The following is a 25177-nucleotide window of genomic DNA, read 5'->3' as shown; positions in this document are numbered from 1 at the left end:
GCTATCGTGCTATTGGGCTAGCAACAGAAGCCCAACCCATTTGTTGATTAGGCCTGGTTCGGGTTGCGTGGCCCAAAGAAATTAGATGCGACGAGTCGCGCCGACAGGACCACAGGCAATAACAGTTTACGACAGCAATTGTAAGATATCGAGGCGAGCCACGAGTTCGATAAAAACTCGCGCGAGGTAAGCAACCTCGTCCATTCATGCCTGCTGAGTCCCAACAAACAAACCTTATCCAAAGGAGGTAGATTCTTTGCTCTTTTACTTCTTGTGCTTTCTGTGCTCTTCTGTTTGTGTGATCACAGTTAAATCATGTTAACATTTTATATTACTATTCATTTTTGTTTTATTATCTCTATAAAAAAATAATATAAAATATTAATATAACTTAACTGTGATTACACAAAACAGAATATCACGGAAAGTAAGAGAACAGAGAATCTGCCTTCTTATCCAAAAGCCCCGCTCATATCGTCTCACGATTATCTCCCGATATATCGGTGACAGAAAGACAGTCGCTTCCATTCATTAAACTCCCCTAATTAATGCCCCCACCCTCGAAAGCGAAAGTACGAAAAGTAAAGGCATGGTGCTCGAATGGACGTGAGTACCGAACATTCAACTTGGTTTTGTATTTTGATTTCGAATCCGCGACATCTCATTCCCACACGCACGATAACTTAAAAAACGTACGTAAATAAGTGAGACTGCTTATCGATAAGTAGTTATGCTTATCAGTGATAGGTCAGTAGAAAGGGAAAGACTCCTGCATCGAACGCAGCGAGACTTCTATAAATCCATCGCGTTCTCTTTCTCCCCCCCCCTCTCTCTCTCTCTATCTGTGCGGTCTTCAAAACCCTAGAAGTCCTCGAAGCGCGAGGTACAACATCCTCAGAAATATCGATGGTTTCTGGGATTTGGAGGTTTCTCTGAGCTCGGATTCGGAGCTCGAGCGTGTTAATTTTGACGTTAATCTGTGTCTGTTTGTGTAGTGAAAGTTGAGAGGTCTGGTTTTTGTTCGGGAAGAAGAGAGGGATTTCTGGGGGCTGAGGGTTTGAGGATCGAAAAATGTCGTCTTTGAGCAGAGAATTGGTGTTTCTGATACTCCAATTTCTGGAAGAGGAGAAGTTCAAGGAGTCCGTACACAGGTGAGCTGAAAGCTTTCCCAAATCCTCTTGTACTTGCATATATAATATTTGTACACGTGTGCACGTGTGTGTACGGTTTAATAACGGAAACCCGTTACTTTTGAGGCCGGTTTTGGTTTTGGATTTACGTGCTGATTGTGTGGTTTTGATTGATGGAGTTTATGTCTTTTCGTATTCGATTTTGTTGTTTTTAATCTTGAATTTTTTTACGAAAGTGAGTCGTGTTTGCTGGCTTGGCGTTGATTATGCCGGTTTTGTTGTGAAAAATGGACAATTAATGCCGGTTTTTGGCTTAATTGAGGCTTTTACACGCGTTATTGGTATGAATTTTGAGAGATGGAAGGATATACATGTGTAAAGTCCCTTGTGGTCGGTTTTAAATTGCGTTGTTTTGGTGGCGACTTGCGCGGAAAATTGCGTTGGGTGGGGGGAGGGGGAGAGGAGAAATGCTAAGGAGACTCTACACGGACTCTCTGCCACCTCTCAGTTTAATGATAATTTCCGTGCCAACATTATAAAACATTGTGCCAAAAACATGAGGTGGCAGATAGGCCATTGAGAGTCTCCTTAGCATTTCCCGGGGGAGAGAGAGAGGTACATTTTGCTTAGTTTGAGCAAAATAGTAGCATTTAAGCTTAGTTGATTAGTGAAAATTAGAGTCAATAACGTGGCCTCTGTCTCTATTTGAAATCTGAATTCATTGACTAATAAATGAGGTTGTAGTGTGAGAGAAATTGAGAAAGTAAAGAAGAGATGGAAGATGAAGATAGGAATATACAACAAACAATAATGATAGAGAAATTCATCTAAGTTGGTTTATTAAGCTTGGTCAAGCAAGCGTCTTGTTTTAATTGGGATTTAGTTTGGTAAATAATGATAACGAGATCTAACGTAAACAAACAATAGGATAGTAGAAAACTAAGGCAAGATTCAGAAGTCACTTGTTTGACAAAAATTTCAAATGATTTCCATGTGTGATTGATTTTTAGCTAAAGATATCGTTTCAACATTTATTTTCTTTTTTGCTCCCCAAATTGTTCTATTTTGTTGTTTGTAAATTTCATAAAAAAATAAAAGTTGACACCTTTACGTTGTAGGCTTGAGAAAGAATCAGGATTCTTTTTCAACATGAAGTACTTTGAAGAGAAAATTCAGGCCGGAGAATGGGACGAAGTGGAGAAGTACTTATCAGGATTTACAAAAGTTGATGACAACAGATACTCTATGAAGATATTTTTCGAAATAAGGAAGCAGAAATATCTGGAAGCACTTGATCGGTAATCCTTAAGTCTACTATTGTTGTTAGTATTTCTTTGCTTTTTGGAAATATCATTTTCCGGAAGGGGAAGAGTAATCTTATGTTTTGTTTTTCTGTTTGTGTAGGCAAGAAAAGCCGAAGGCTGTTGAAATCTTAGTTAATGATTTGAGAGTGTTCTCCACATTTAATGAAGAACTTTTCAAAGAAATCACACAGCTTCTAACTCTTGGAAATTTCAGGTAGTTTCTTGCATATATTTGTTTAATGTCGGTTTTTATTACGACAAAGCCAAATTAGCATATAAGACAAGAATTTATCGAGGAGTGAGTTCTTTTACGTCTTTGATGTATTGTCATCAACTGAGTGGGCCATCTTGTAGTTGAAATTTTACTTTAAAGGAGATGCAATGCGTATTCTTGACAATTGAGATCTAGAATTAGGGTGGCCAGAGTGTAGCCAATTGGTTGTTGGACCTGTTCTATAATGATCTAAGTTCAAATTCCTCAGCCATATGTCGTAAATTTAGCAGAAAAAAAAAAGGAAAGAGAAAATGTACGGCTATATGGGATTGCTTGTTTTTCTATGATACTCTAGAACTCCTAATTTACGGTACATGTATGTAACTAATCTCTTTCTTTGGAAATAACTACCAGGGAAAATGAACAGCTTTCCAAGTATGGGGACACCAAAACGGCTCGCAGCATTATGTTGATAGAGCTTAAGAAACTTATAGAAGCAAATCCCCTCTTTCGTGATAAGCTTGTGTTTCCCGCTCTGAAGGCATCAAGACTGCGGACTCTAATCAATCAAAGGTCAGAGTGATATTCTTGGATGAAAAAACCTGGATTCCCCCTTGTCTTTCCTCTCATAGGTGTTTTAAACATTTTTATACATTTTGAAATAGAGATTTCTGCCCCTCCCCTATCTCCGTAAATTAGCTAAGCTTTGACTTCCTTTGCTTGTGCTTCAGCTTTTCAGTGTTTTTTTCTTTGGTTTGAACGTTTCAAATAAAGTCTTATTTATCGATTATATTCTAATTGATTCATTTCGTTCAAGCACAGGTTGCTTCTAGCACTTGTGTCACCTTTATGAACGACGATTGAATGACTGAAGCTGGTTTTATTTTGAAATTGTGCCCAACTGGCAATCAATAACATTTGTGTTTTTTCATGTTTTCTTTCTTCTTTCCAAAGGGAAAGAAAATCATACGCTAGTAGAGGCCTTTTGTACTTTTGGGTCGTATAGCAGTCTGGGACCCTGGTAAGGGTTTGGAGGGCTAATGAAGTTCTTTTAAAACTTTCGTATTGTAAAGTTGTCATTATTGTTCGGGTTATTGTGCCAAGCTGATATTTGTCTGGTATCTGATACTTTCATGTAGTTTGAACTGGCAGCACCAGTTATGCAAAAATCCAAGAGTAAATCCGGACATCAAAACTTTATTTACTGATCATACATGTACAGCTCCAAATGGCCCTCATACTTCTACTCCTACACCTGTTACTCCTCCAGTTGCCGCAGTTGCAAAACCCACTGCTTATCCTTCACTCGGACCTCATGCTGTATGATATTTTACATTTTATAAGCATTGATATTTTTTTTTCTTCGCCACCTTGATTATAATTTAGGGATATAAAAGTGCGGACTAATAACTGTCTTCTTTGTATAGCCCTTTTCGGTCGGTGCAGCCGCTGTGAATTCTAATGCTTTAGCAGGTTGGATGGCCAATTCCTCAGTCTCTTCATCTGTGCAAGCAGCTGTTGTTAATGCATCATCCATGCCCATTCCACAGAACCAAGGTAAGAACTTCACTTGGATTTTTTTTTAATATAATATCTCTTTTGTTTCCAGTTGGGAAAGAAAAGAACTATAAGGAAAAAGGATATATGTGTGATGTTGATGTTCCCTGCAATGTTATTCGAGTTCTGTGTTGCACATATTGTGGAATGAACTTTCGACAACTTTCAAGTTTTACGTGGCTAGCCAAATTGGAAACTCTTAGCAATTCTAGGTCTAATGTTACAGTACGGGTTATAGTAATATTCAATTGATTTCATGATCAAAGGAATTCATCTTTTTGAGTATGGTTTCCATTCTGCAAATTTACTTATTTCCTAGCATATCTATGTCGGAACGTTCTATTTTTGAATTTAAGGCGTTGCAATCTTGAAACGTCCAAGAACACCTCCAGCTGCTCCAAGTATGGTTGATCATCAGAGTGCTGATCATGAACTTATGAAACGACTACGACCTGTTCAATCTATTGAGGAGGTAATCTAGGCAATATTCTGTTTCATATCTAATTTTGGAATATCTGGTGTTGCCTTTTTTTTTTTCCCCTTCTGTTTGCAGTAATCTTGTCACTGATTTACATATAGGTTGCATATCCAACGTCTAGACAACAAACTTCTTGGTCACTGGATGATCTACCCAGAACAGTGGCTTTTAACTTGCATCAAGGATCTACTGTCACAAGCATGGATTTTCACCCGGCTCTCCATACGTTGTTGCTAGGTTTGACTTTTTCTCATCTTGTTTGGCTTTTAAAGTTTGATTAGTATTATAAATAAGCTCCTATTTAATACGTTGCCTCGCCCCTGGGCTGTCTGCATTCTCTTCTAAGTCTTCTGCACTGCATGTCTGGCAGTTGGTTCTAATAATGGCGACATTACTCTTTGGGAACTTATGTCGCGGGAGAGGTTGGTTTCAAAGCCGTTCAAGATATGGGATATAACAAAATGTTCACTGCAATTTCAGGTCATGTTTATGTTCTGTTCATTTTTTTTTCATGTTAAAATTTTGCTTGCTATGAAGTTTATATGGTCTGGTGTTAAATAAAGCAATTTTACGGAAGCAGTTTTGGGTTTTGCCTATACGTTTGTGTAGTGTTTGGGGATTTGAAATGCGGCTATAGTAACAATTTAGTTTTTATGCAGGCCACTGTTGGCAAGGACATACCCGTATCTGTCAGCCGTGTGACATGGAGTCAAGATGGGAGTTTTGTGGGTATGTACATTTCGAAGTTTGCAAATATTTCTTGAATTTTTGTTTGTGTATCTTATTGTTTTTTTTTCTTTTTTCTTTTCTGCTGTAGGGGTTGCATTTACCAAACATTTGATTCACTTATACGTTTATACTGGACCTAATGATCTACGCCAACATTTGGAGGTGAGGTCATATGACGATAATTTTTCAAATTGATCAAGAAGGCTAAACTTGTGACAGCTGTTCAAATTGCATCCCTTATTTTTCGCAGGTTGAGGCCCATAACGGTGCTGTGAACGACTTAGCATTTGCTCATCCAAATAAACAACTCTGTGTTGTGACCTGTGGAGATGATAAGATAATAAAGGTAGAATTAGAGTTCTCATCATAATATTTGTTTTTGTATGCAAAGTTTCCACTTTATCTAAATGAAGTGAAACAGGTATGGGATTTAACCGGACGAAAGCTATATAACTTTGAAGGTCATGATGCTCCCGTCTATTCGATCTGTCCTCATTACAAGGAGAACATTCAGGTATGTTTGCGAAACATGGAATGCTTTTGTGCGCTTAATCAATTTCTTGCTAGTTTTTTGGGAAGCAAATCTTTCGAGCAAGTTATCTTAAATTCAAATGATTTTTCTGATTTACTGAAGTTTTAGCCTTTTGCTTATCTGAAACAACTAATTACTTAGATTTATTGGTTGAGGCGATTTGTTTGAAACTTCTTTTGAACGTGTGGTCAACTACCCTGCGACCTTGTTGTCTTCTGTTCATTACCATGTGCAGTAATTGGTGTTCGTTGAATTTTCAGTTCATATTTTCAACTGCTACTGATGGGAAAATAAAGGCCTGGCTGTACGACAACTTGGGTTCAAGAGTTGACTATGATGCTCCTAGCCAGTCGTGTACCACAATGCTTTACAGTGCAGACGGAAGTCGGTATGTAAAATTTTTAAAGATGGACCTTTACAAACTGAATATTTAGTAAAACAATTTACTCCGTGTTATTTGAACGTAAGAGTTTTTACATCATAGTTGAAATGTCTTATCAAAACTTATGCGAGTTCCATCATTTCCAATTATCCTTCAGATTGTTCTCTTGTGGAACAAGTAAAGAGGGAGACTCGTATCTAGTTGAATGGAATGAAAGTGAAGGAGCAATAAAGAGAACATATTCTGGACTCAGGAAGAAATCAGCAGGTGTTGTGCAGTTCGACACAACACAAAATCATTTTTTGGCTGTCGGTGAAGATAGCCAGATAAAGTTTTGGGATATGGACAATAACAATGTTATGACTACCATAGATGCTGGGGGTGGACTTCCGGTGAGTATATTGTTATAACTTCTCATTTATCGTGAAAACTCCCCTGGCTGTCGAACTAGAGCATGATGTTATCATATTATATGTTTCAGAGCCTCCCTCGCTTGAGATTCAACAAGGAAGGAAATCTTCTTGCTGTCACAACTGCAGACAACGGATTCAAAATACTTGTAAATGCTGCTGGAGTTAAAACTTTGAAAGCTATCGAGTCCACCACATTGTTTGAGGGATTAAGGCCTCCCATTGAATCCACTGCTATCAAGGTTTCAATAATTTCTTTAATCTGCTTTTTGTGAATTTGTTTACCAATTTTTTCTTCATTTACATCTTTGAGAACCTTTTTATTTGTCTCAGGCATCCGGCTCGGCTTCTGTTACAAATGCAAATGCGGTCAATTGTAAAGTGGAAAGGAGCTCTCCTGCTAGGTCTACTCCAATTATTGTATGTCAGTCGATCTTTTGTAAATATCTTCTTTTTCTTTTTCCTAAAGTGGCGTTGCGTTGATTTGATTTCTTTGGCTCTCTTTCAAGCTTGGAGTTGATCACCTCAGTAGAAGTTTCGACAAACTGAGAAGCGTAGAGGATGCAGTGGATAAACCTAAACCCTGGCTGTTGACTGAAATTCAGGATCCTATACAGTGCCGGCTAGTTACCATGCCTGACACAACTGATACTTCTAGCAAGGTTTGTTATGTACTTCACGCTCTTGATATTGTATTGAGATGTTTATTTGCCATGAGATTCTTAAACCAATGCATTTCAATTTAGGTCGTTCGACTCCTATATACAAACTCGGGTGCTGGCATTTTGGCACTTGGGTCACATGGTGTGCAGAAGCTGTGGAAGTGGGTCCGTAATGAACAAAATCCAACTGGAAAGGTAACAACTAACCTAGAAAAGTTTCAATCATTTTTTTTATTTTTTATTTCTTGTAAATGCAATCTTCTGAGTTTGTGTGTTTAAAGGCCACTGCCAGTGTTGCTCCGCTGCATTGGCAGCCAAACAGTGGTCTTCTTATGGCTAACGATGTCGCAGGCGTCAACCTTGAAGAAGCAATTCCATGCATAGCGCTCTCAAAGAATGACTCTTATGTAATGTCAGCTTGTGGCGGAAAGGTCTCGTTATTCAACATGATGACATTCAAGGTAAATTTTTACATGCATGTCTAGCTAATTTTTTAAAAATTGGGATTCTTTTTTTATGGTTCCCCGTGATTTTGTTTGCTTTGTAGGTAATGACAACATTCATGGCGCCTCCTCCTGCTTCCACTTTCCTAGCATTCCATCCTCAAGATAATAACATCCTTGCCATCGGAATGGAAGATTCTACCATCCATATTTACAATGTTCGAGTTGATGAGGTAATTGCTTCTGTTTTCTACATAGTCTTATTTTCTTTCTCACCACAAAGATTTTAATTCTTATGTTGCATTGCTAAAGACCTACATGATTTCTGTTGATTTTAGGTGAAATCAAAATTGAAGAGTCACCAAAAGCGGATAACTGGTTTAGCTTTCTCAACCAATCTTAATATACTCGTTTCGTCCGGTGCTGATGCTCAAGTAAGTGAAATTTGGGCTCTTTTTTATCTTGTTTATCTCGTTTAACCACGGAGAATTTTTGTTATGCAAACTGTTACAAATGTCATATTTGAAATGAAAAATAGTGAAGCGTACGTGTGTAAAAAGTACAGTATTCTAGTGCATGATATTTGTGCATATGTTGACCCCACGTGTTTCGTTCTAATCTACCTGCTAAATGAATTGGTTTCTTATGTGCCTACTTTGATAAAAGGCTGAACGATCCTTTGCCATGCTTGATGGTTTTGCCCTTTCCATATTTAAAGTATACTTTTAACTGCATCCTGCAGCTGTGTGTGTGGAGCATTGATACATGGGAGAAGCGGAAATCGGTTGCAATTCATATGGTTTCTGCAAAGGCAACTGTTGGTGAGACTCGAGTGCAGTTCCATTCCGATCAAATTCACTTGCTGGTGGTTCACGAGACACAACTAGCAATATATGATGCCTCAAAGATGGATCGCATCCAACAGGTAGTAAATTCTCTCGAATGTTTGACATAAACAAGGGCTGATCACAGATTAGCTTACTCTGACTTTGTTCTTCCATTTCAGTGGCTTCCACAAGATCCACTTCCTGCACCAATATCTCATGCAGCATACTCCTGCAACAGCCAACTAATATATGCCGCCTTTTGTGACGGTAACATTGGGGTGTTTGATGCCGATAGCCTAAGACTCAGATGCCGTATTGCTCCATCAGCATACTTACCACAAGTGGTCTTGAACGGGTAAGCTGTCAAAAACTCACCACGAACATTCAAGATTGTTATTATTAGTTCTTGATTCAGTCATTATTAATTAATCGTGTGGCGTACTGCATTGTAGAAGCCAAGCCATGTACCCGCTGGTCGTTGCAGTGCATCCACAAGAACCAACCCAGTTCGCTGTTGGGTTGGGCGATGGTTCTGTTAAAGTTATTGAACCCAACGAATCAGAAGGAAAGTGGGGTTCGTCTCCACCTGTTGAGAACGGAATACCTAATGGAAGAACATCGTCGTCTACCACCAGCAACCACGCGCTCGATCAAAAGCAAAGACGAGAGTAGCTTCGAGTTCTTGGCACATGTCTTTGGCTGTAATTTACGAGTACAGATTACAGAACTTAGGTTAAGTTGCTCTTTTGTCCCTTATCAAAGGTATTGTGGACATTTTGTGTAGCATTTAGTTGTAGTCAAGTAGTCAGCTCGAAAGTGACAATTTTTATGTCATGTTTGCTTATTTTGGTAATTAAGATGATGTTATGTTACTTCAAAGGGACTTCACGAGACTTTAAGAAAAGACAAGGTATTTTGAGCAAACAGAAGACTTGATGTAAAACTGGATGTAATGACGTTCTAGGATTCATACAACCGATCTCATTTGGTGGGATAAGGTTTTGTTGTTATTTGTACCCATGTAAAGGGTTTATGTGTTTGATTGTTTTCCAAAAGAATCCCTACGTTTGGTTCTGATTAGACAGTAAACGAATCAGATTTGGATTGGATCGGTGTAATCCAAAATTCGAGTTCATTTAGGTCGCGTTTGGTACGCGGGACGGGACGAAACAGAGTGGGACGAGGCGTTCCGTCCCGCGTTTGGTGCGCCTAAAATGAGTGAAACGCGCTGTTCCACGGAACAGATTTTGGATGATTTTTTGTTCCACACCCCCACCCTGGAACGGGTTGTTCCACGTCTGTGGAACAGAAATTTCCAATATTTTTAGACAAAAATGCCCTTGGTCTTTTGCAAAATTTACAACTTCAAAATCAGTTAACAAACCCTAAAAACAAAATCTCTTCTTCTCAGCCGTTTCTCTTCACCTCTGCATCCCTTTCCCCTTCGCAACCTTCCTGCTCATCTTCTTCTGTGCAGCCTCGCAACCTTCCTCCTCGTCCCCTTCGCAACCTTCCTCCTCGTCCCCTTCGCAACCTTCCTCCTCGTCCTCTTCCGTGTAGCAGCTCTGCGAACTTGGTGGTCCTCAGGTATCTCTCTCTCTCTCTCTCTCTCTCTCTCTCTCTCTCTCTCTCTCTCCCCTCTGTATTTTTGGGTAACTTGAATGTTTGAATTGGTGATCACAAAATCAAGATTTGTTTGTTAGTTACAGTATTAATAAGTGCCTGATTTCATTTGTAAACTATTTCTGTTTACAATAAATATGGATTGGTAATTATTGGATTTATGGATTCGTAGTTTATTTCCCAGCTGAATTAGATAATTTTGGTTTTGATTATTTATGTTGGTTGGTTTGCTTTAAGAAAATTGTTTTATTATTTAATTAGTAGTCGATTCTAATTTGGAGAAAATCTTGTGATAGGGTTATTTGGATGATACAATGAAAGTTGAGGTGATTTTAGGTTATGGGTTTCTCTCAGATTTTAATATTTTTATGGGTTTGCGATTTGAATGGAGGATTTGCATTCTGGGTTTAGCTAAGATCAACAGAGAAGGAAAGGGGAGTTTATTAATTCAAATGTCGAATTGTCGGTTTCGAATGAAAAGGAAAAGGACAGGGTAAAGAATTAGTGTTGAGTGGGATCTTAACAACCCAGTAAAAAATATTACAAACAGGCATCTAGGGATTGACTATGCTTGGTTTTTTGTTCTGTCCTGTTTCTAATGACTTGGCCACTGACAATCATTTAGCAGTCAATGCATCTTTTTATTTCATTTTCTCCAGCAACCAAGAGAAGGGTATCGAGTAGTAGAGCAGTAGAGCAGGCTTTTATTAGCTGGCCTCTTTGCTATGGATTTTGGGTTGATTTTGGTTCATTTATTAGTAGTAGAGCAGGCTTTCTGCTATTATACATCTGCTTAGAGCAGTTGGTTGTTTGCTTTGAAGAATATTGATTCACTAAAACACCTAATTTGGTATATATCTCCCATTCAATTTGATTTGATGGAAATCTGATGCGCAGAAAAGGACGAGGAAAGAAGCAGCCAACATGGAGGGTCTTTTCCTTGAAGGAACTGCACGCAGCAACAAACAATTTTAATTATGACAACAAACTTGGAGAGGGGGGATTTGGAAGTGTTTACTGGGGTCAGCTCTGGGATGGATCACAAGTAATCACTAACTTTTTCAGTTTATGTTTATATTTTTACTCTTATCTCTGTTGGTTACTTAGTTAACTTTAACAGTATATAATTATCAATCTTGGTAATTTTGTCTTTTTGTGAAAGAACAGAGATTAGGCATTGTTCTTGATTTAGTTTCGATGGCTGAAGTCCCATTTAGTATATTTACTGTTTAATCCATTAAATTTATAGATTTTGGAAATGTAATTTTATTTCTTATATTGCTTGATTTAGAGGAAATTTAAGGTTCTTTGGCATTCTGGAGTAATTCAATTTCTGAATTGGTATTATTATGAATTTAGAAGGATGACATAAAGCTGGCTTATGTGGTTAAATATAATTTCATGACGTTTTAGTGCTAGGTTTAGATCAAATGTTTGGAAGCCTTTGTGTTTTTGGTGAACACGCAGACAATCTTGAAAATTTGTATTAGAAGACTAATGTTTGTATATAAAAATTGCAGCCATGTGGTAAAGAACAATGGTTCATTCTAAATGTCAATGGACTAATCCATGTGTTGACTGTGTTGAAAGGCACAAATTTTTTTGACATGTTTGGGTTTGATCTCATGTGGATTATTGGAAAAACAAAATGGTATTGCTCTGACAGATTGTTGGTCGCTTACAGGTCTGAAGACTAATATTACGAATCGTGATTCTAAATCAGCCCAAGATCGTTATTTATCTGTGAGTTAGTGAAAGATACCGATCTGATGGGTATTTGGACCACCTTGGATGACTCACAGAAGCCAGATTTCATTAAAGTGTTTATGGAGAGCCTTTGAGGTTTTAGTATTTGTGGTTTTAGTATGGGGAACTTTATCAACTTCTAAGTGTTTTAGTATTTGTGGTTTTAGTATGGGGAACTTTATCAACTTCTAAGTGTTTTCATTATTACTTTAGCAAGACATTATTTGTTTTTTAAGTCAGGACGAATGTTTGATTTCGGATATTTCATGTTTAAGTTATGCATATTTCATTTTCTTTGTTTAAGTTCTAAATGTTTAAACCCTAAAATGTTTACGATATGCATGATCATTAAACTTATATATTTTTCAACATTTGTCATGTGCTCTTATGTGGTTTGCCTTGTTCCTGCAATGGGGAATATTTAGATGGGTGTCCTTCTAAACAAGGCCAATTCTAATGTTTGTAGAACCTAAACTCCCTAAACAACAACCCACAATTGAAAGGACCAAAATTAGGGACTAAAAATTGAATTGGGGTGTGGGTTTTGCAATTTGCACAATAAAATTTGATGGGTTTGTGGTGAAAATTCGAATTGAGGTGTAGAAAACGGGAAAAATTACAAATTTTAAAGGGGTTTGCATGTGAAACACAATATATACCTATTAAAATTTGGACCAAGAAAAACAAATAATGGATAATAGTGTTCAAATTTGAACAACTTAAAAAAAAAAAAAAAAAAAAGAGTCATGTCCCGTTCCGCCCATAAAATTGTACCAAACAACAGCGAAACATGGGTATTTTAGTCATTTTAATCTTTTGGTTCCGTTCCGTCCATGTGCTACCAAACGCAGGACGGAACAACCGTCTTGTTCCGTCCTGCGCGTACCAAACATAACACAGAACATCTGTTCCGTCCCGTCCCGTCTACGTACCAAACGCTACCTTAGGTATCGTTTGGTATGCAGACGGGACGGAACGAAATGGGACGGGACGGGACATGACGGAACGGAGCGGGAGCAAAGATGTCCTCGGATGGAAACAAGGAGGAAGAAGAAGGAGACGGAGAGGTTATAATTTTGTGTTCCACGGATGTGGAACGAGTCGTTCCAGGGGGTGAGGTGGAACGAAAATTCACCTAAAACTCGTCTCGTGGAACAGCTCGTTCCACCCATTTTAGGCGCACCAAACGTGGGACGAAACGTTTTGTCCTACTTTATTTCGTCCCGTTCCACGTACCAAACGGTACCTTATATTCTGATTATTGGATATGGACACTTGTAAGAAATAAAATTTTGAATATGTAATGTGATAATATAGACGGTTGAATATTTTTGTAAGTATGTAATCATTAGTATTATGACATTTTAAGTATCGGCCGTGATTTTATCACATTAAAAATTCTTTGGTGGCGGTGCTTTTAAGTACACGCTTTCCACAATTCTTTTTCTTTTTTGGAAAAGCACGACACTTCGTTTTTAAACCTGGCGGGGACAATTCCTGTTAATATCCAAAGGCACCGTACGCCAACGGCAACCATATTTCTCTCTCACACATTAATTTTAGGGGTAGGGTTAGGGTTTATCTGTCCTTGTCTGCCCCAAATATCCTCAGTCTCCTCCACTTAAATTTCTCCGTCTTCCAGCTATGGCGAACCGTACGGACCCGTCGGCGAAGAGCATAAGGGGGACGAACCCGCAGAACCTGGTGGAGAAGATCGTACGGACGAAGATATACCAGAACACGTACTGGAAGGAGCAGTGCTTCGGGTTGACGGCCGAAACCCTAGTCGACAAAGCCATGGAGCTCGACCACATCGGCGGCACCTTCGGCGGTAACCGGAAGCCCACGCCTTTCATATGCCTCGTCATGAAGATGCTTCAGATCCAGCCGGAGAAGGAGATCGTTATCGAGTTCATCAAAAATGACGATTACAAGTGCGTTTCACCGTCTCATTAATTAATTGCGTGTTATAAATTGTTTTAATTTGTTATGGATATGCGTATATGATTGGCAATGTGCATGTTCTGGTAGCTGGGAGTGTAATAGAGTTAAACGGGGCTGAGAATTTGGGATTTGTGGTCTTTTTCTGAGAAACCGTAATGCTAAAATTGTGTTTTCAACATTGATTTCTTTCGGATGCGGATATCAACGGTTGATTTTTTTTTTCTTCTGGTTTTTGTATGATTAGTATAATATTAGAGAACATGAGTTGAAATCGGGTATTTGTGGTGGTTTGGGTACATTGGAGTATGAAATGAATAACCCTAGTTTCTTTATGTAAAAATGCAGGAGTGATTTAATATTCTCTGCTGTGTTAGGTGAAGGTAAAGGAAGAAGGCGGCAAGTAATCGGGTCTTCTTGTTAATATGTCATACAGTAGTACAAATTGGTGTTTTTTCTTTGTGAATTTTGGTTTAGGAAGGTTTGAACAGAAATGATTTAGATAGTAGTGCAAGTTTGTGTAGTATGGTGGAGATTGTTTTTGGTTTGAAGTAGCCTTTATGATTCTTAATTCTGAATATTTATTTATTTTCAATGTGGGCGTTTTTCGAGTTCTTCTTTTAAATGTGATTTAACGTTTTTTTACTTGGGTTTCAGGTACGTCCGGATACTCGGTGCATTTTATTTGCGGCTTACGGGAACTGATACTGATGTCTACCAGTACCTAGAGCCTTTGTATAATGACTATCGGAAGTTGAGGAGGAAACTGCCCGATGGGAGTAAGATATATGATCCTTATCTGAAATTTTCCTTGATTACTTTTTATGACTAGTCTATGCTACCGTACTTACTATTGAATATTTATGAGCATGCTAACACAAGTATGACTAATCTCTTGCTCTAATTGTTCCAGATTTTACGTTGACGCATGTGGATGAGGTTATTGATGAACTTCTCACAAAGGATTACTCATGTGACATTGCAATGCCACGAATTAAAAAAAGGTTTGTTTTTGGAATAATTTTTTCAAAGTTGATTTTATCATAGTGGTCTGTTTTGGTTCCTTTATTTTGTTTTAGCTATAGACAGTTACATGCCCCGCCAATCTTTATTTTGAACTTTGGATTTGTATATGTGATTCCTTTCTATATACGTACAGATGGACTCTTGAAGCAACTGGTTCATTGGAACTCAGGAAAAGTGCTTTGGAGGAGGACTTTGAGGAGGAGGAAGAGAAAGAGGAGAATGATCAAGTTGATGGAATGGATGAAGATGTCCATGATAGGGATTATTATCATGGCCGAAGCCCTGCCAGGGAAAGGGAAAGGGATAGAAGACGAGACAGTCACAGATACAGGTTTGTTTTTTTTTCCTGTTTGTGGTTTATGTGGATGCTAGATTGGCTGACAGCTTTGAGCATATCATATTGGTTGGTAGCTTTGAGAATGTCAGATTGTTTAGCTTCTTATTCTTTGTGGTGAATGGAGATTATTTTAGGATTTTGGAATGAACTGAATTTATTTTTAATTTTAGGGTAAGTAAAGTTTTGTTGTAAACAGAGTACAAAAAGTAACAGAATGACAGGCGTAAGAAAATTCTTAGAAAACAAAATAAGCAAGTTAAAACTGATTTTATTCTTGTTTCGTAAATGAGAGTCTGGGTGAACTTCAACTGACTTGCTTTTCTGCGGTTTCGTCTCTCTTTGGGTGAATCATTCTTGTTCTTATTGTGAGAAATTCATTAGAGTTTGAAGTTTTACCTTGTGATTGTATTACTTTTGTAGTGGAAGCTGTTGCCTGTGTATACAAATTCAGACTAGTACATTCATGTCATTGAGGTTTCTACCATAGCATTTTAGGCCATAGGTGTTATATAATGGCTTCCTACAGTGATATCCATGATTTCTCTGCACTGACAGTGTGCAGTGAGAAGTATGATGGATCGTACATTTGCTTGCTTTTCTTTTTTTGTCTGGCGTTAGAGTATAATTTACTATGTATTGGCTGTGATCGATCCCGATGAAAGAATCATAAGCTCTTTCGGATTTAATTCTACGACGTAGTTAATTGAAGGCCACGGTTGTGATTTGTGTCACCTATGCTTTAGTGATGTCCTTTCATTTGTAGATGTTGAATTCTGCTGCGTATCCTTTCCCTTCTTAAAGGATTGGAACTGTCATTTATAAGCTGACACTGTCATTTCTGTTTCTTTCCTTACCTTAAACAGGGACCGAGATTATGACAGAGACTATGATAGAGATAGAGACTATGACAGGGAACGTGGACGTGGGCGTGATAGAGATAGGGACAGAGACAGGGATAGGGATCGGGACCATTATCGGCTAAGAGATGAAAAGGATTATGGTCGTGATAGGGATAGGGATCGGGAAAGGGATCGGGACAGGCGAGAAAGGGATCGTGGCAGGAGGAGGAGCCGTTCAAGGAGCAGAAGTCGCAGTAGAGATCGTGATGGTGGGGATAGAGATCACAAGAGACACGCCCGCAGCATTAGTCCCAGAAGACCTGATCGTGAGGAGCCGAAGAAGAAGAAAGAAAAGAAGAAGGAGAAGAAGGATGATGGCACAGACCATCCGGATCCAGAGATTGCTGAAGCAAACAGACTCCGAGCATCTCTTGGGTTGAAACCCCTGAAGTAGCGATAATCTTGGCGACTAGTTCATGTTAATGTGTCTGCACTGTCGTATTACATCTAGACTTTCTACTGCCAGTCCTTTCAGTATCTGCTGTATATCCATTAATTGGCACCCAAGTTCGTATAGAGAGATGATTTAACGATTGTACATACTTTGCTTGTGTCTTTTATGAGCCTTACTGTTTGCAGTAGATATGCAACCGGACGTCAAGGTGGAATTCTGTCGCCCTGTCCCGGTTGCATGTACGTCTCTTACCCGTCGAAAAACTTAAGAAAATAATGCTAAATTCTTCCATTTAACATAAATACAAGGGATTTGAAATCAAAATATTCACCAACAGAAATCATGGGATGAACTCAGTTACCAAAATGCCATTTTCGTCGTACTGAAGAGTCCCAGATAAACTCAGTGGCTTGCACTTGCCTCCCATGAGAATCCTCTTCTTGCACAACTCCGCCCCTACTCTTTCTTCTTGCTTTGAATCATCTCCCTCATCAAACTCCCTGCTTAACATCCTCCCTAGGGACCTTCCCGTACTCGACTTCCGGCCATCGGTTACAATTAGTTTCGATGGAGCCCGATTCAAGTTGCCAGAACTTCCATGTTCCCCAACCACTCTGTTTCTCTTGGTTTTGCTTTTCGTTAAGCTTCCGCCATCTGGTGACTTGATCCTCATGCTGCCGAACGCATTGACAAACACCGAACGGATCTTCGTTGTCAGAACCTTTCCGGGCTTCTTCCTCACTTCCTTCTTCGTTTTCGCGCAATGCTGCCTGTGCTCATTGCCTCCGTCGGCGTCGTTAACGTTGGATCCATAGCGAAACCGTTTCTGCATGGTTTTGAGTAGCAACTTGGGGACCTTGATCCTTATTTTCGGCTGAGGGATGGAGATGGTAATAAAGTACGATAACGGGGGGTTTTGTGGAATTTTATTCCGGTCCATAGAAATATCAAGACCTCTGAAACTACTGTTTTTTGTGATTTCGTTCATGTTTTTCTCCATCTGCAAATCAAAATGGCGAATGAATGCTTTGTCTGTGCTAATTGCCAAAATATCCATTTTTATGCAGCATTTTTCGTGGCGTCCGAGAAAATAGGTTGAGTTGAATCGAATGAAAGTTTATTTGAAAAGTGGAGAGCAGTTGGGAGACGTGGGCGGAGACGTTGTGATTTTCTTTTTTTGATTTCTTTCATACACGTGAGCGGGCGCGGTTTAGCTCCTTGCACCAGTAATGGGATTAATTTCAACGTGCTATTCGAAACTCGATTTTGATTTCACTTTATTTATTGAGATTCAAGAGTCATCATTTTACTTATTGAAACTTAAAATTCGCTCTGCATTGCCGCGTTTTATGTTATTTGCGTCAAAAAACCGTCAATATGCTGATGTGGATTAAAAAAATATACAGCTTCAGAATAAGTTTTTTAGCTACGTTACCTGGAACTTGATTTCGATTCCACTTTGCCTTTTAAAACTTAAAAGTCACCACTTTACTCTTTCAAACTCAATACTCATTTCCACTTTGACTTGTTTTTGTTATTCCTTCTCCCTCAATCTTCAGCTACCTTATCATTAGTTCCATTAATTTCGTTATTTCTTATATTTTTAATTGAAAAAATAACATAAACAATCCCTGAGTTTGATTTTTTAAAATTCTTTTAGAACAATTCGTGGACGTAGTAGAGGTGTCAAACGGGCCATGGTAGATGAGGGATTTGAATTTCGTTTATGGGAAGAGGGAGATGGGGAGAGATGGAGGATTAGAAAGATATAGGAGCGTGACATCTAATATGGAGTGAAAATTTGAGTTTCCAAAAATAAAATGACTACTTTTGAATTTCAAATGACAAAATGGACTCACAATCAAATTCCAACGTAATTAGAAATAAAGCCTTAACTTAAAGGTTGTCAAACGGAATACATAAAACAGGTCAAGCGAATAATTTAGTTTTCCTTGTTATAAAATCCCTTCTAAATAAGGAAGTTGCTCCTATAAAAATCCAAACTCCAAGAGGAATTGCGTGTATGTCTATACGAAAGCCCAGCTCAATATAATAATGAGCCACCCAGCATTCACTTAACCCACCATATCCACAGATGGCCCAATCTGACTACAACCAATCTCGAATTGGACAGCGACAAACCTAAAACCCTAACACTATCTCTCTCCCCTTCTCTCTCTCTCCTCTCCCCCTCTCTCGCTCCTCTCTCTGTGCATACAATTGCGGCCACTTCAGGTACTCTCTCTCTCTCTATCTCTCTATCTCCAACTTCGTTTCCAATCGGAAACCTTCTTCTGTTCGTAATTGCAGCTGGTAGCAACCGAATCTGTACGAAGATTCTCCCTTTTTTTCGCGATATATAAATTTCACGATGAATCCCTCAGAAAGATTTGATTTTTTTATGTGATTTCGTGAAATCTCGGACGCCATGTATTTCTCGGACTTGGATTCAGGAAAAGTCAGAAAATTTATTCCCCGAAACGATTCTGATTTGCCAATTTTTGCATTTTTTTTTTTGGGATGAAACGTTGAAGTGTGCCCTAAAATAACACAGTATCTGCATATGTTTTTGAATTGTGTGATTGATTGGTGTTCTACGCAGACTGATTTGATTTCGATGATTTGTGGGTAAAGTTCAATATTGACAAGATGGAATTTTGTGGTTCAGGTCACTGTTGCATTGTGTGAGGCGGCTGGAGTTTTGAATTCAACATGGCGAATTTTGCAAAACCGGAGAATGCATTGAAGCGAGCGGAAGGTGAGATATGGCTGATTATGGCCTATTAGCTAATATGAATGTTTGATTCGTTAGTTTTATAATTTTTGTTACTGAATTGTCCTAACCATTTATTGTCAGCATGTTACTGTTTCACTATATTATGGTAAATTAGTAAATGAATAAATTTGGTTAAATCATGATGTCAATGACAGAGCTTCTTTAGAACACACGAGTGGTTTGCTACTGTATGTTGGTTTATGATAGTGATTGGGATATCAATTTTTTGTGGATCAATTATCTGGCTTCAGCAATGCCCTGTATATCTTAGTTGACAATTATAATGTGTGGATGCAGAGTTGATCAATGTTGGGCAGAAGCAAGATGCATTACAGTCGCTTCATGATCTTATCACTTCAAAGAGATACAGAGCTTGGCAAAAACCACTTGAAAAGATCATGTTCAAATATGTAGAGCTTTGTGTTGAATTGCGCAAGGGTAGATTCGCCAAAGATGGTCTCATCCAATACCGTATTATATGCCAGCAAGTTAATGTTAGTTCTCTGGAAGAAGTTATTAAGCATTTCATGCATCTATCTACTGAGAAAGCCGAGCAGGCACGTACTCAGGCCGAAGCCCTTGAAGAAGCACTTGATGTCGACGACCTTGAAGCTGATAAAAGGCCAGAAGATCTGATGCTGAGCTATGTCAGTGGTGAGAAAGGAAAAGATAGGTCTGATCGTGAAGTTGTTACTCCCTGGTTCAAGTTTCTGTGGGAAACGTACAGGACAGTACTGGAGATCTTGCGAAATAACTCAAAGTTGGAAGCTCTTTACGCGGTAATTTGTTTCTTGTCCAGAACAAACTTTTGATACCATTATTTTGGTTGTTCTGCGCCTTAAAATATATCACCCATAAGTTGCACGGATTCTAGCTGTTAAAACCACTCGGTTACTGAAAATGCGGTTGTGGCATATTGAATTTCTCCAAGGTTCTAGTACTGAAATCAACTCAGTAATCAAATATTAATTTCTGGATTATTGGGTGTTCTCCAAGGTTAATTGGTTGAGATTTAGCTAAATTTTTGTTGAAACCTTGTTCTTGCTTCGAAGGACGAAACTAAGGGAATTCAATCAATCAGTAGTAAAATCCTGCTGATGTTTACTTAAACTTGTTTAACACTTCATAGTTCTTTCAAAATACTAATGTCAATTACCAGTGGAGTTGGAAGGATACACTTTATAGTTTTGCATTATACCTGGATTTTGTTCTAGCTATGTTTTGTTACAGAAAGATGAGTGGTATTTCTTTTCAATCTTTCCACATAATGGTGCTATGTATTTTTTTTATTTTTTATCATGATCTACTTTTGTTGTTTGTGTTAAATAGTATTGTAATACTTAATATTTCTGGTACATGAAAGAAAATATGGAGTCTTATTGCAATCTTTAATCTTTAGATGACGGCACATCGAGCATTCCAGTTCTGCAAACAATATAAGAGAACGACAGAGTTTCGTAGGTTATGTGAAATCATCAGGAACCATCTTGCGAATCTGAACAAATATAGAGATCAAAGGGACCGACCTGACCTGTCTGCACCTGAGAGTTTGCAGCTGTATTTGGACACGAGATTTGAGCAGTTGAAGATGGCCACCGAGCTTGAACTGTGGCAGGTGTCTAAATTGTTTTTAAAGTTTTTATTATGCGTGGATTCTGTGAACAAATTGAAATTTTTTTCTATCTGCTTGAAAGTCCTGTTTATTTCTCACAATAGGTTTTTCATGAATGTGTCTGCAGGAAGCGTTTCGTTCCGTTGAAGATATTCATGGCTTGATGTGCATGGTCAAGAAAACACCTAAAGCGTCCTTGATGGTGGTTTATTATGCCAAATTGACAGAGATCTTTTGGATTTCAGCTAGCCATCTTAATCATGCTTATGCATGGTTCAAGCTTTTTACACTGCAAAAGAACTTTAACAAGAACCTTAGCCAGAAGGATTTGCAACTGATAGCATCATCTGTAGTTTTGGCTGCACTATCAGTTCCACCCTATGATCAAACACGTGCTGCATCGCATTTGGAACTTGAAAATGAGAAAGAACGCAATTTGAGAATGGCTAATCTCATCGGGTTTAATCTTGAACCAAGAGTTGACAGAGGAGATGTGGTATTGTCATTTTCCAGTGTTTTTCTTATGATTCCATTTTTTCAGTTCTCCTTTCTGACCATCTGTTTTGTGTGCAGCTGTCAAGATCAGCTCTTCTCTCAGAATTGGTAAGTTTGCTGTGTTATCGTTATTTACATGGTCAATTGAGCTTGAGTTCCTTCTTCTTCTGAGGAACGTTAGCAAAAACTTTTCTTAGTAATAAAGCCAATGCTTCTTCGTAATGTTGCGTGATTTTCAGACCATGACAATTATGTATCATGTTGAGATTTTATCTTTTTGGTACTGTGGATGAAAGTTGGCTTTTATTTTGTCATATATGCCTCGCTGTGATATCATTTCCTTATGTGGTATTACTTATTGGTACACAGTACTCAGTAGTGTTTTTTTTGTCATTTCAAATTTTAATAGCTGTTGAGATTTGCTCATAAAGTGATATTTGGGAATATTTAGTTGCAGACCATAAGGGAAATAATTTTTTTTTTCATGTTTCAAATGTTTTCTAAATGTGTATGTTTTGTCCACCATAGAATATTTTGTCTTTTGTTAAGTTGCAAGTAATATGATCTGATTTCGGTTTCATTTCCAGGTCTCAAAGGGTGTGTTGAGCTGTGCAACCCAGGAAGTTAAAGATCTTTACCATCTCGTGGAGCATGAATTCCTACCCCTAGATCTTGCTATAAAGATGCAACCATTGTTGACCAAAATCTCAAAACTTGGGGGTAAGCTGTCTTCAGCATCTTCTGTTCCAGAAGTGCAACTGTCTCAATATGTTCCTGCCCTTGAAAAGCTTGGTACTCTGAGGTTGCTCCAGCAGGTGTGTTATCTTCAATGATTTGTAGTAGGATCTCTGAGTTCATATAAATTTTAACATAGTTGTTGATTCTTCCGTCTACAATTTTCAGGTCTCCCAAGTGTATCAGATAATGAAGATTGAATGTCTATCTCAGATGATCCCATTTTACGACTTTTCTGCTGTTGAGAAGATTTATGTGGATGCTGTTAAACATAACTTCATAGCTATGAAAGTTGACCATATGAAGGGTGTTATGTTGTTTGGTAACTCGGTAAGTTGAGCTTGCAGACAGTATTTTCATCATTTTTCCAAGCTGTACAAGTCACTGACTGACTGTTTTCTCACTAACTTTTTCAGGGTCTGGAATCTGATGGGCTTAGAGACCACCTGACTAATCTTGCCAAGTCTCTAAATAAGGCTAGGTCTATGATGTACCTTCCAGTTAAGGGAGTGTCAAAACTAGCTGAAATTCTGCCTTCTTTAGCTGATACTGTTGATAAGGAACACAAAAGGCTTCTTGCTAGGAAATCAATCATCGAGAAAAGGAAGGAAGACCAAGAACGTCAGCTTCTGGAAATGGTAAGTCTCTGTTTACATCTACCTTGAGTTGCAATTAGTAATAGTACGGGAATGGACAAATCATAGACTAAGCTTTCAATGTCCCAGGAACGTGAGGAAGAGTCTAAGAGGCTCAAACTACAGAAAATAACTGAAGCAGCAGAACAGAAGAGGCTTGCTGAAGAAGCAGAACAAAGGAAGAATCAAAGGATCCTAAAGGAAATAGAGGAGAAAGAAATTGATGAAGCACAGAAGCTCCTTCACGAAGTACGCAGTAAAAAGAAAGGAAAGAAACACATTTTGGATGGAGTAAGTGAAGGTTTTCTCATGAATTATGGTTTAGATGGAAGACCCGATCTTTATCTATATTATTTGTGTACAGGAAAAGGTGACCAAGGCAACTTTAATGGAGTTGGCCCTGAGCGAACAGCTCAGGGAGAGGCAAGAAATGGAGAAGAAGTTACTAAAACTTGGGAAAACAATGGACTATTTGGAAAGAGCAAAAAGAGAAGAGTCTGCTCCTCTAATTGAAGCTGCATATCAACAACGTTTAGTTGAAGAGCAGTTGCTTCATGAGCGCGAACAAACGGTATGTATTATGGTTGCATGTTTGTTTGTATTTAGCTTACCAACTAAATATATCCATTATATAGTACTCTTGTCTTAAAGTTCAGTTTTCACTTTAAACTGCAACTTTCCGCAATGTTGGCCATGGCCTGCGGTTTCTTCCTTTTGTTTTCTGCTGATTTTGGCCATTTGAATGACTGCATTATCATTTCTTTTTCTTAAAATTCGTTTTTATTTTGTCTCTCTGCCTTGTATGCTAACCGTAATTCAATATTTTGCTTTAACAGCTGGAAGTTGAGCTGAGCCAACAGCGCCATGAAGGAGATCTGAAGGAGAAGAATAGGCTGTCACGGATGATGGACAATAAGGTGAGTTTGCAGTTTTATGTGGCTTAACTATGGAGGATTGCTCAGAAAAGGAGTTACACTTCTGATCTTCATTTTTAACATAGATGGATATGTCTAGATTATATATACTGCCCTAAAAAATGTGCATGCTCTAATCCTGGGGAGAGAGATAATGTATGCATGCACAAAAATTTCTTTTGCTATAAACAAAATTATTGTGAGTATTTTTTCTTTTTGGCAGACTATCTTCCAGGAAAGGGTGTTGCATCGTAGGCATGAAGAATACGAGAGGAGGAGGGCAGAGAGAGAGGAACAGATTAGCCAACTGATTTGGGCCAGGAAGCAAGAGAGGGATGCCAAGAGAAAGAAGATATTCTTCGTGCGGTCTGAAGAGGAGAGACTGAGGAAGCTTCGTGAAGAAGAGGAAGCGCGCAAACGTGAAGGTAGTTGTCCTCCCTGACTATTTACTGCTTTACTGTTTCTGATTCCTCTGGCTGTTTCTCGGCAATTTAGGGAAACATTGTTGAGTAACTTTACTTTCTATGATGGCTCTTGCGGTTGTTATGTCTTGTTAGTGTTGTCTTCTGATGTGCATCCATCTTTGCTGCTTTGAACCATGCAGAAGCTGAGAGGAAAAGAAAGGAGGAGGCGGAGCGCAAGGCCAAACTGGATGACATAGCTGAAAAACAGAGGCAAAGAGAGAGGGAACTGGAAGAAAAAGAAAGGCTAAGGAAAGAAGCACTTTTTGGGAAACCAGCTGAGGTTCCTAGGCCTGTTGAGCCACGTGCGGAGCCCGCTATTGCTCCTCCTGCTGCTGCTGCTGCTGCTGCACCTGCTCCTGGGAAATATGTACCCAGACACCTTCGACAAAGGGGAGCTGAGGCACCCGGGCAGGCTCCTCCAGAGCCTGACCGAAGGGGAAGCAGGCCAGATGACCGCCTACCACCTTCAAGTGGTAGTTGGCGCAGCGGCAGCGATGAGCGCAGACCCACCCTTGGTAGCAGTGGCGCAAAGTGGTCTTCATCCAGGGGTCCAACCCGCTGATTATGCGGAGTTTTGGTCTCTCATTTCTTGATCCCGGGGCATTTTGATTTTGTTTAAGCTGGGAGTGCTCCGGGTTTGGACTAAGAAGTGGTCATTTAAATTGAAGTACTAGATAAACTAGAGTGGATATAACCTTTGCGTTAAGTTAAATTCTCTTTTTGCCTGTTTCGTTGCCAACTTACGAGCCTCTTCTCCGTCGAATTTGAATGCTCTCTTCTCGGTCGAATGCTCGTTGTTATCTTGAAAATTCAGACTTGGAAGTTGATTTTGTTCTCACCATGCGTATTTAGATTCTCACAAAGCTTGCTTCTCTCGATGGTGGTTTCCCATTGTTCTTCGTCGCCAACTTT

At 38.9% G+C, this 25177-nt stretch overlaps 3 protein-coding genes across 4 annotated transcripts; all 3 read left to right on the top strand.

The window, feature by feature from the left end:
• The first annotated feature begins 840 nt into the window (after positions 1-840).
• On the top strand, positions 841-9678 carry LOC103930589 (topless-related protein 3). Of its 2 annotated transcripts, none has more exons than XM_048576519.1 (25): positions 841-1151; positions 2249-2428; positions 2535-2648; positions 3063-3221; positions 3788-3968; positions 4076-4205; positions 4598-4677; positions 4785-4920; positions 5054-5163; positions 5343-5412; positions 5501-5574; positions 5663-5758; positions 5834-5926; positions 6205-6332; positions 6484-6718; positions 6808-6978; positions 7070-7156; positions 7246-7398; positions 7483-7593; positions 7680-7859; positions 7946-8074; positions 8180-8275; positions 8584-8766; positions 8848-9023; positions 9121-9678. In XM_048576519.1, the coding sequence occupies exons 1-25, from the start codon at positions 1072-1074 to the stop codon at positions 9338-9340; spliced, it is 3372 nt and encodes a 1123-aa protein (XP_048432476.1). In that variant the 5' UTR covers positions 841-1071; the 3' UTR covers positions 9341-9678. The 2 variants fall into 2 exon arrangements, with proteins under 2 accessions (XP_048432476.1, XP_009338217.2); XM_009339942.3 differs by having other exon boundaries at positions 4562-4677.
• Positions 9679-13549: 3871 nt separating this feature from the next.
• Positions 13550-16775, top strand: LOC125473549 (pre-mRNA-splicing factor 38-like). Its single transcript, XM_048576514.1, has 5 exons — positions 13550-13971; positions 14636-14757; positions 14892-14982; positions 15138-15335; positions 16205-16775. Exons 1-5 carry the CDS (start codon positions 13682-13684, stop codon positions 16632-16634), a joined length of 1131 nt encoding a protein of 376 aa, XP_048432471.1. The 5' UTR covers positions 13550-13681; the 3' UTR covers positions 16635-16775.
• A 1944-nt stretch (positions 16776-18719) lies between these two features.
• Positions 18720-25103, top strand: LOC103930587 (eukaryotic translation initiation factor 3 subunit A). The gene is made up of 14 exons (XM_009339940.3): positions 18720-18869; positions 19303-19392; positions 19708-20189; positions 20810-21025; positions 21150-21518; positions 21596-21625; positions 22105-22332; positions 22421-22582; positions 22669-22890; positions 22978-23178; positions 23252-23458; positions 23724-23804; positions 24025-24226; positions 24406-25103. Exons 2-14 carry the CDS (start codon positions 19347-19349, stop codon positions 24825-24827), a joined length of 2868 nt encoding a protein of 955 aa, XP_009338215.2. The 5' UTR covers positions 18720-18869; positions 19303-19346; the 3' UTR covers positions 24828-25103.
• The last annotated feature ends 74 nt before the right edge of the window (positions 25104-25177 follow it).

The sequence above is a fragment of a genome, unplaced genomic scaffold (assembly GCF_019419815.1).
Source record: "Pyrus x bretschneideri cultivar Hongxiangsu unplaced genomic scaffold, Pyrus_bretschneideri_v1 Contig11, whole genome shotgun sequence".
Taxonomy (NCBI): Eukaryota; Viridiplantae; Streptophyta; class Magnoliopsida; order Rosales; family Rosaceae; genus Pyrus; species Pyrus x bretschneideri.
This window is presented reverse-complemented; position numbering and strand designations above follow the sequence as displayed.

What these genes read in the sequence shown, in the direction of transcription:
- LOC103930589 (XM_009339942.3), top strand. Translation starts at nt 1,072, where the DNA reads ATGTCGTCTTTGAGCAGAGAATTGGTGTTTCTGATACTCCAATTTCTG. An exon ending in CTTCACTCGGACCTCATGCT is followed by an intron (nt 3,969 to 4,075) that starts GTATGATATTTT and finishes TTCTTTGTATAG; the next exon opens with CCCTTTTCGGTCGGTGCAGC. An exon ending in GCCCATTCCACAGAACCAAG is followed by an intron (nt 4,206 to 4,561) that starts GTAAGAACTTCA and finishes TTTGAATTTAAG; the next exon opens with GCGTTGCAATCTTGAAACGT.
- LOC125473549 (XM_048576514.1), top strand. Translation starts at nt 13,682, where the DNA reads ATGGCGAACCGTACGGACCCGTCGGCGAAGAGCATAAGGGGGACGAAC. An exon ending in GAGGAAACTGCCCGATGGGA is followed by an intron (nt 14,758 to 14,891) that starts GTAAGATATATG and finishes TAATTGTTCCAG; the next exon opens with ATTTTACGTTGACGCATGTG. An exon ending in ATGCCACGAATTAAAAAAAG is followed by an intron (nt 14,983 to 15,137) that starts GTTTGTTTTTGG and finishes ATATACGTACAG; the next exon opens with ATGGACTCTTGAAGCAACTG.
- LOC103930587 (XM_009339940.3), top strand. Translation starts at nt 19,347, where the DNA reads ATGGCGAATTTTGCAAAACCGGAGAATGCATTGAAGCGAGCGGAAG. An exon ending in AGTTGGAAGCTCTTTACGCG is followed by an intron (nt 20,190 to 20,809) that starts GTAATTTGTTTC and finishes TTTAATCTTTAG; the next exon opens with ATGACGGCACATCGAGCATT. An exon ending in CAGCTCTTCTCTCAGAATTG is followed by an intron (nt 21,626 to 22,104) that starts GTAAGTTTGCTG and finishes TTTCATTTCCAG; the next exon opens with GTCTCAAAGGGTGTGTTGAG.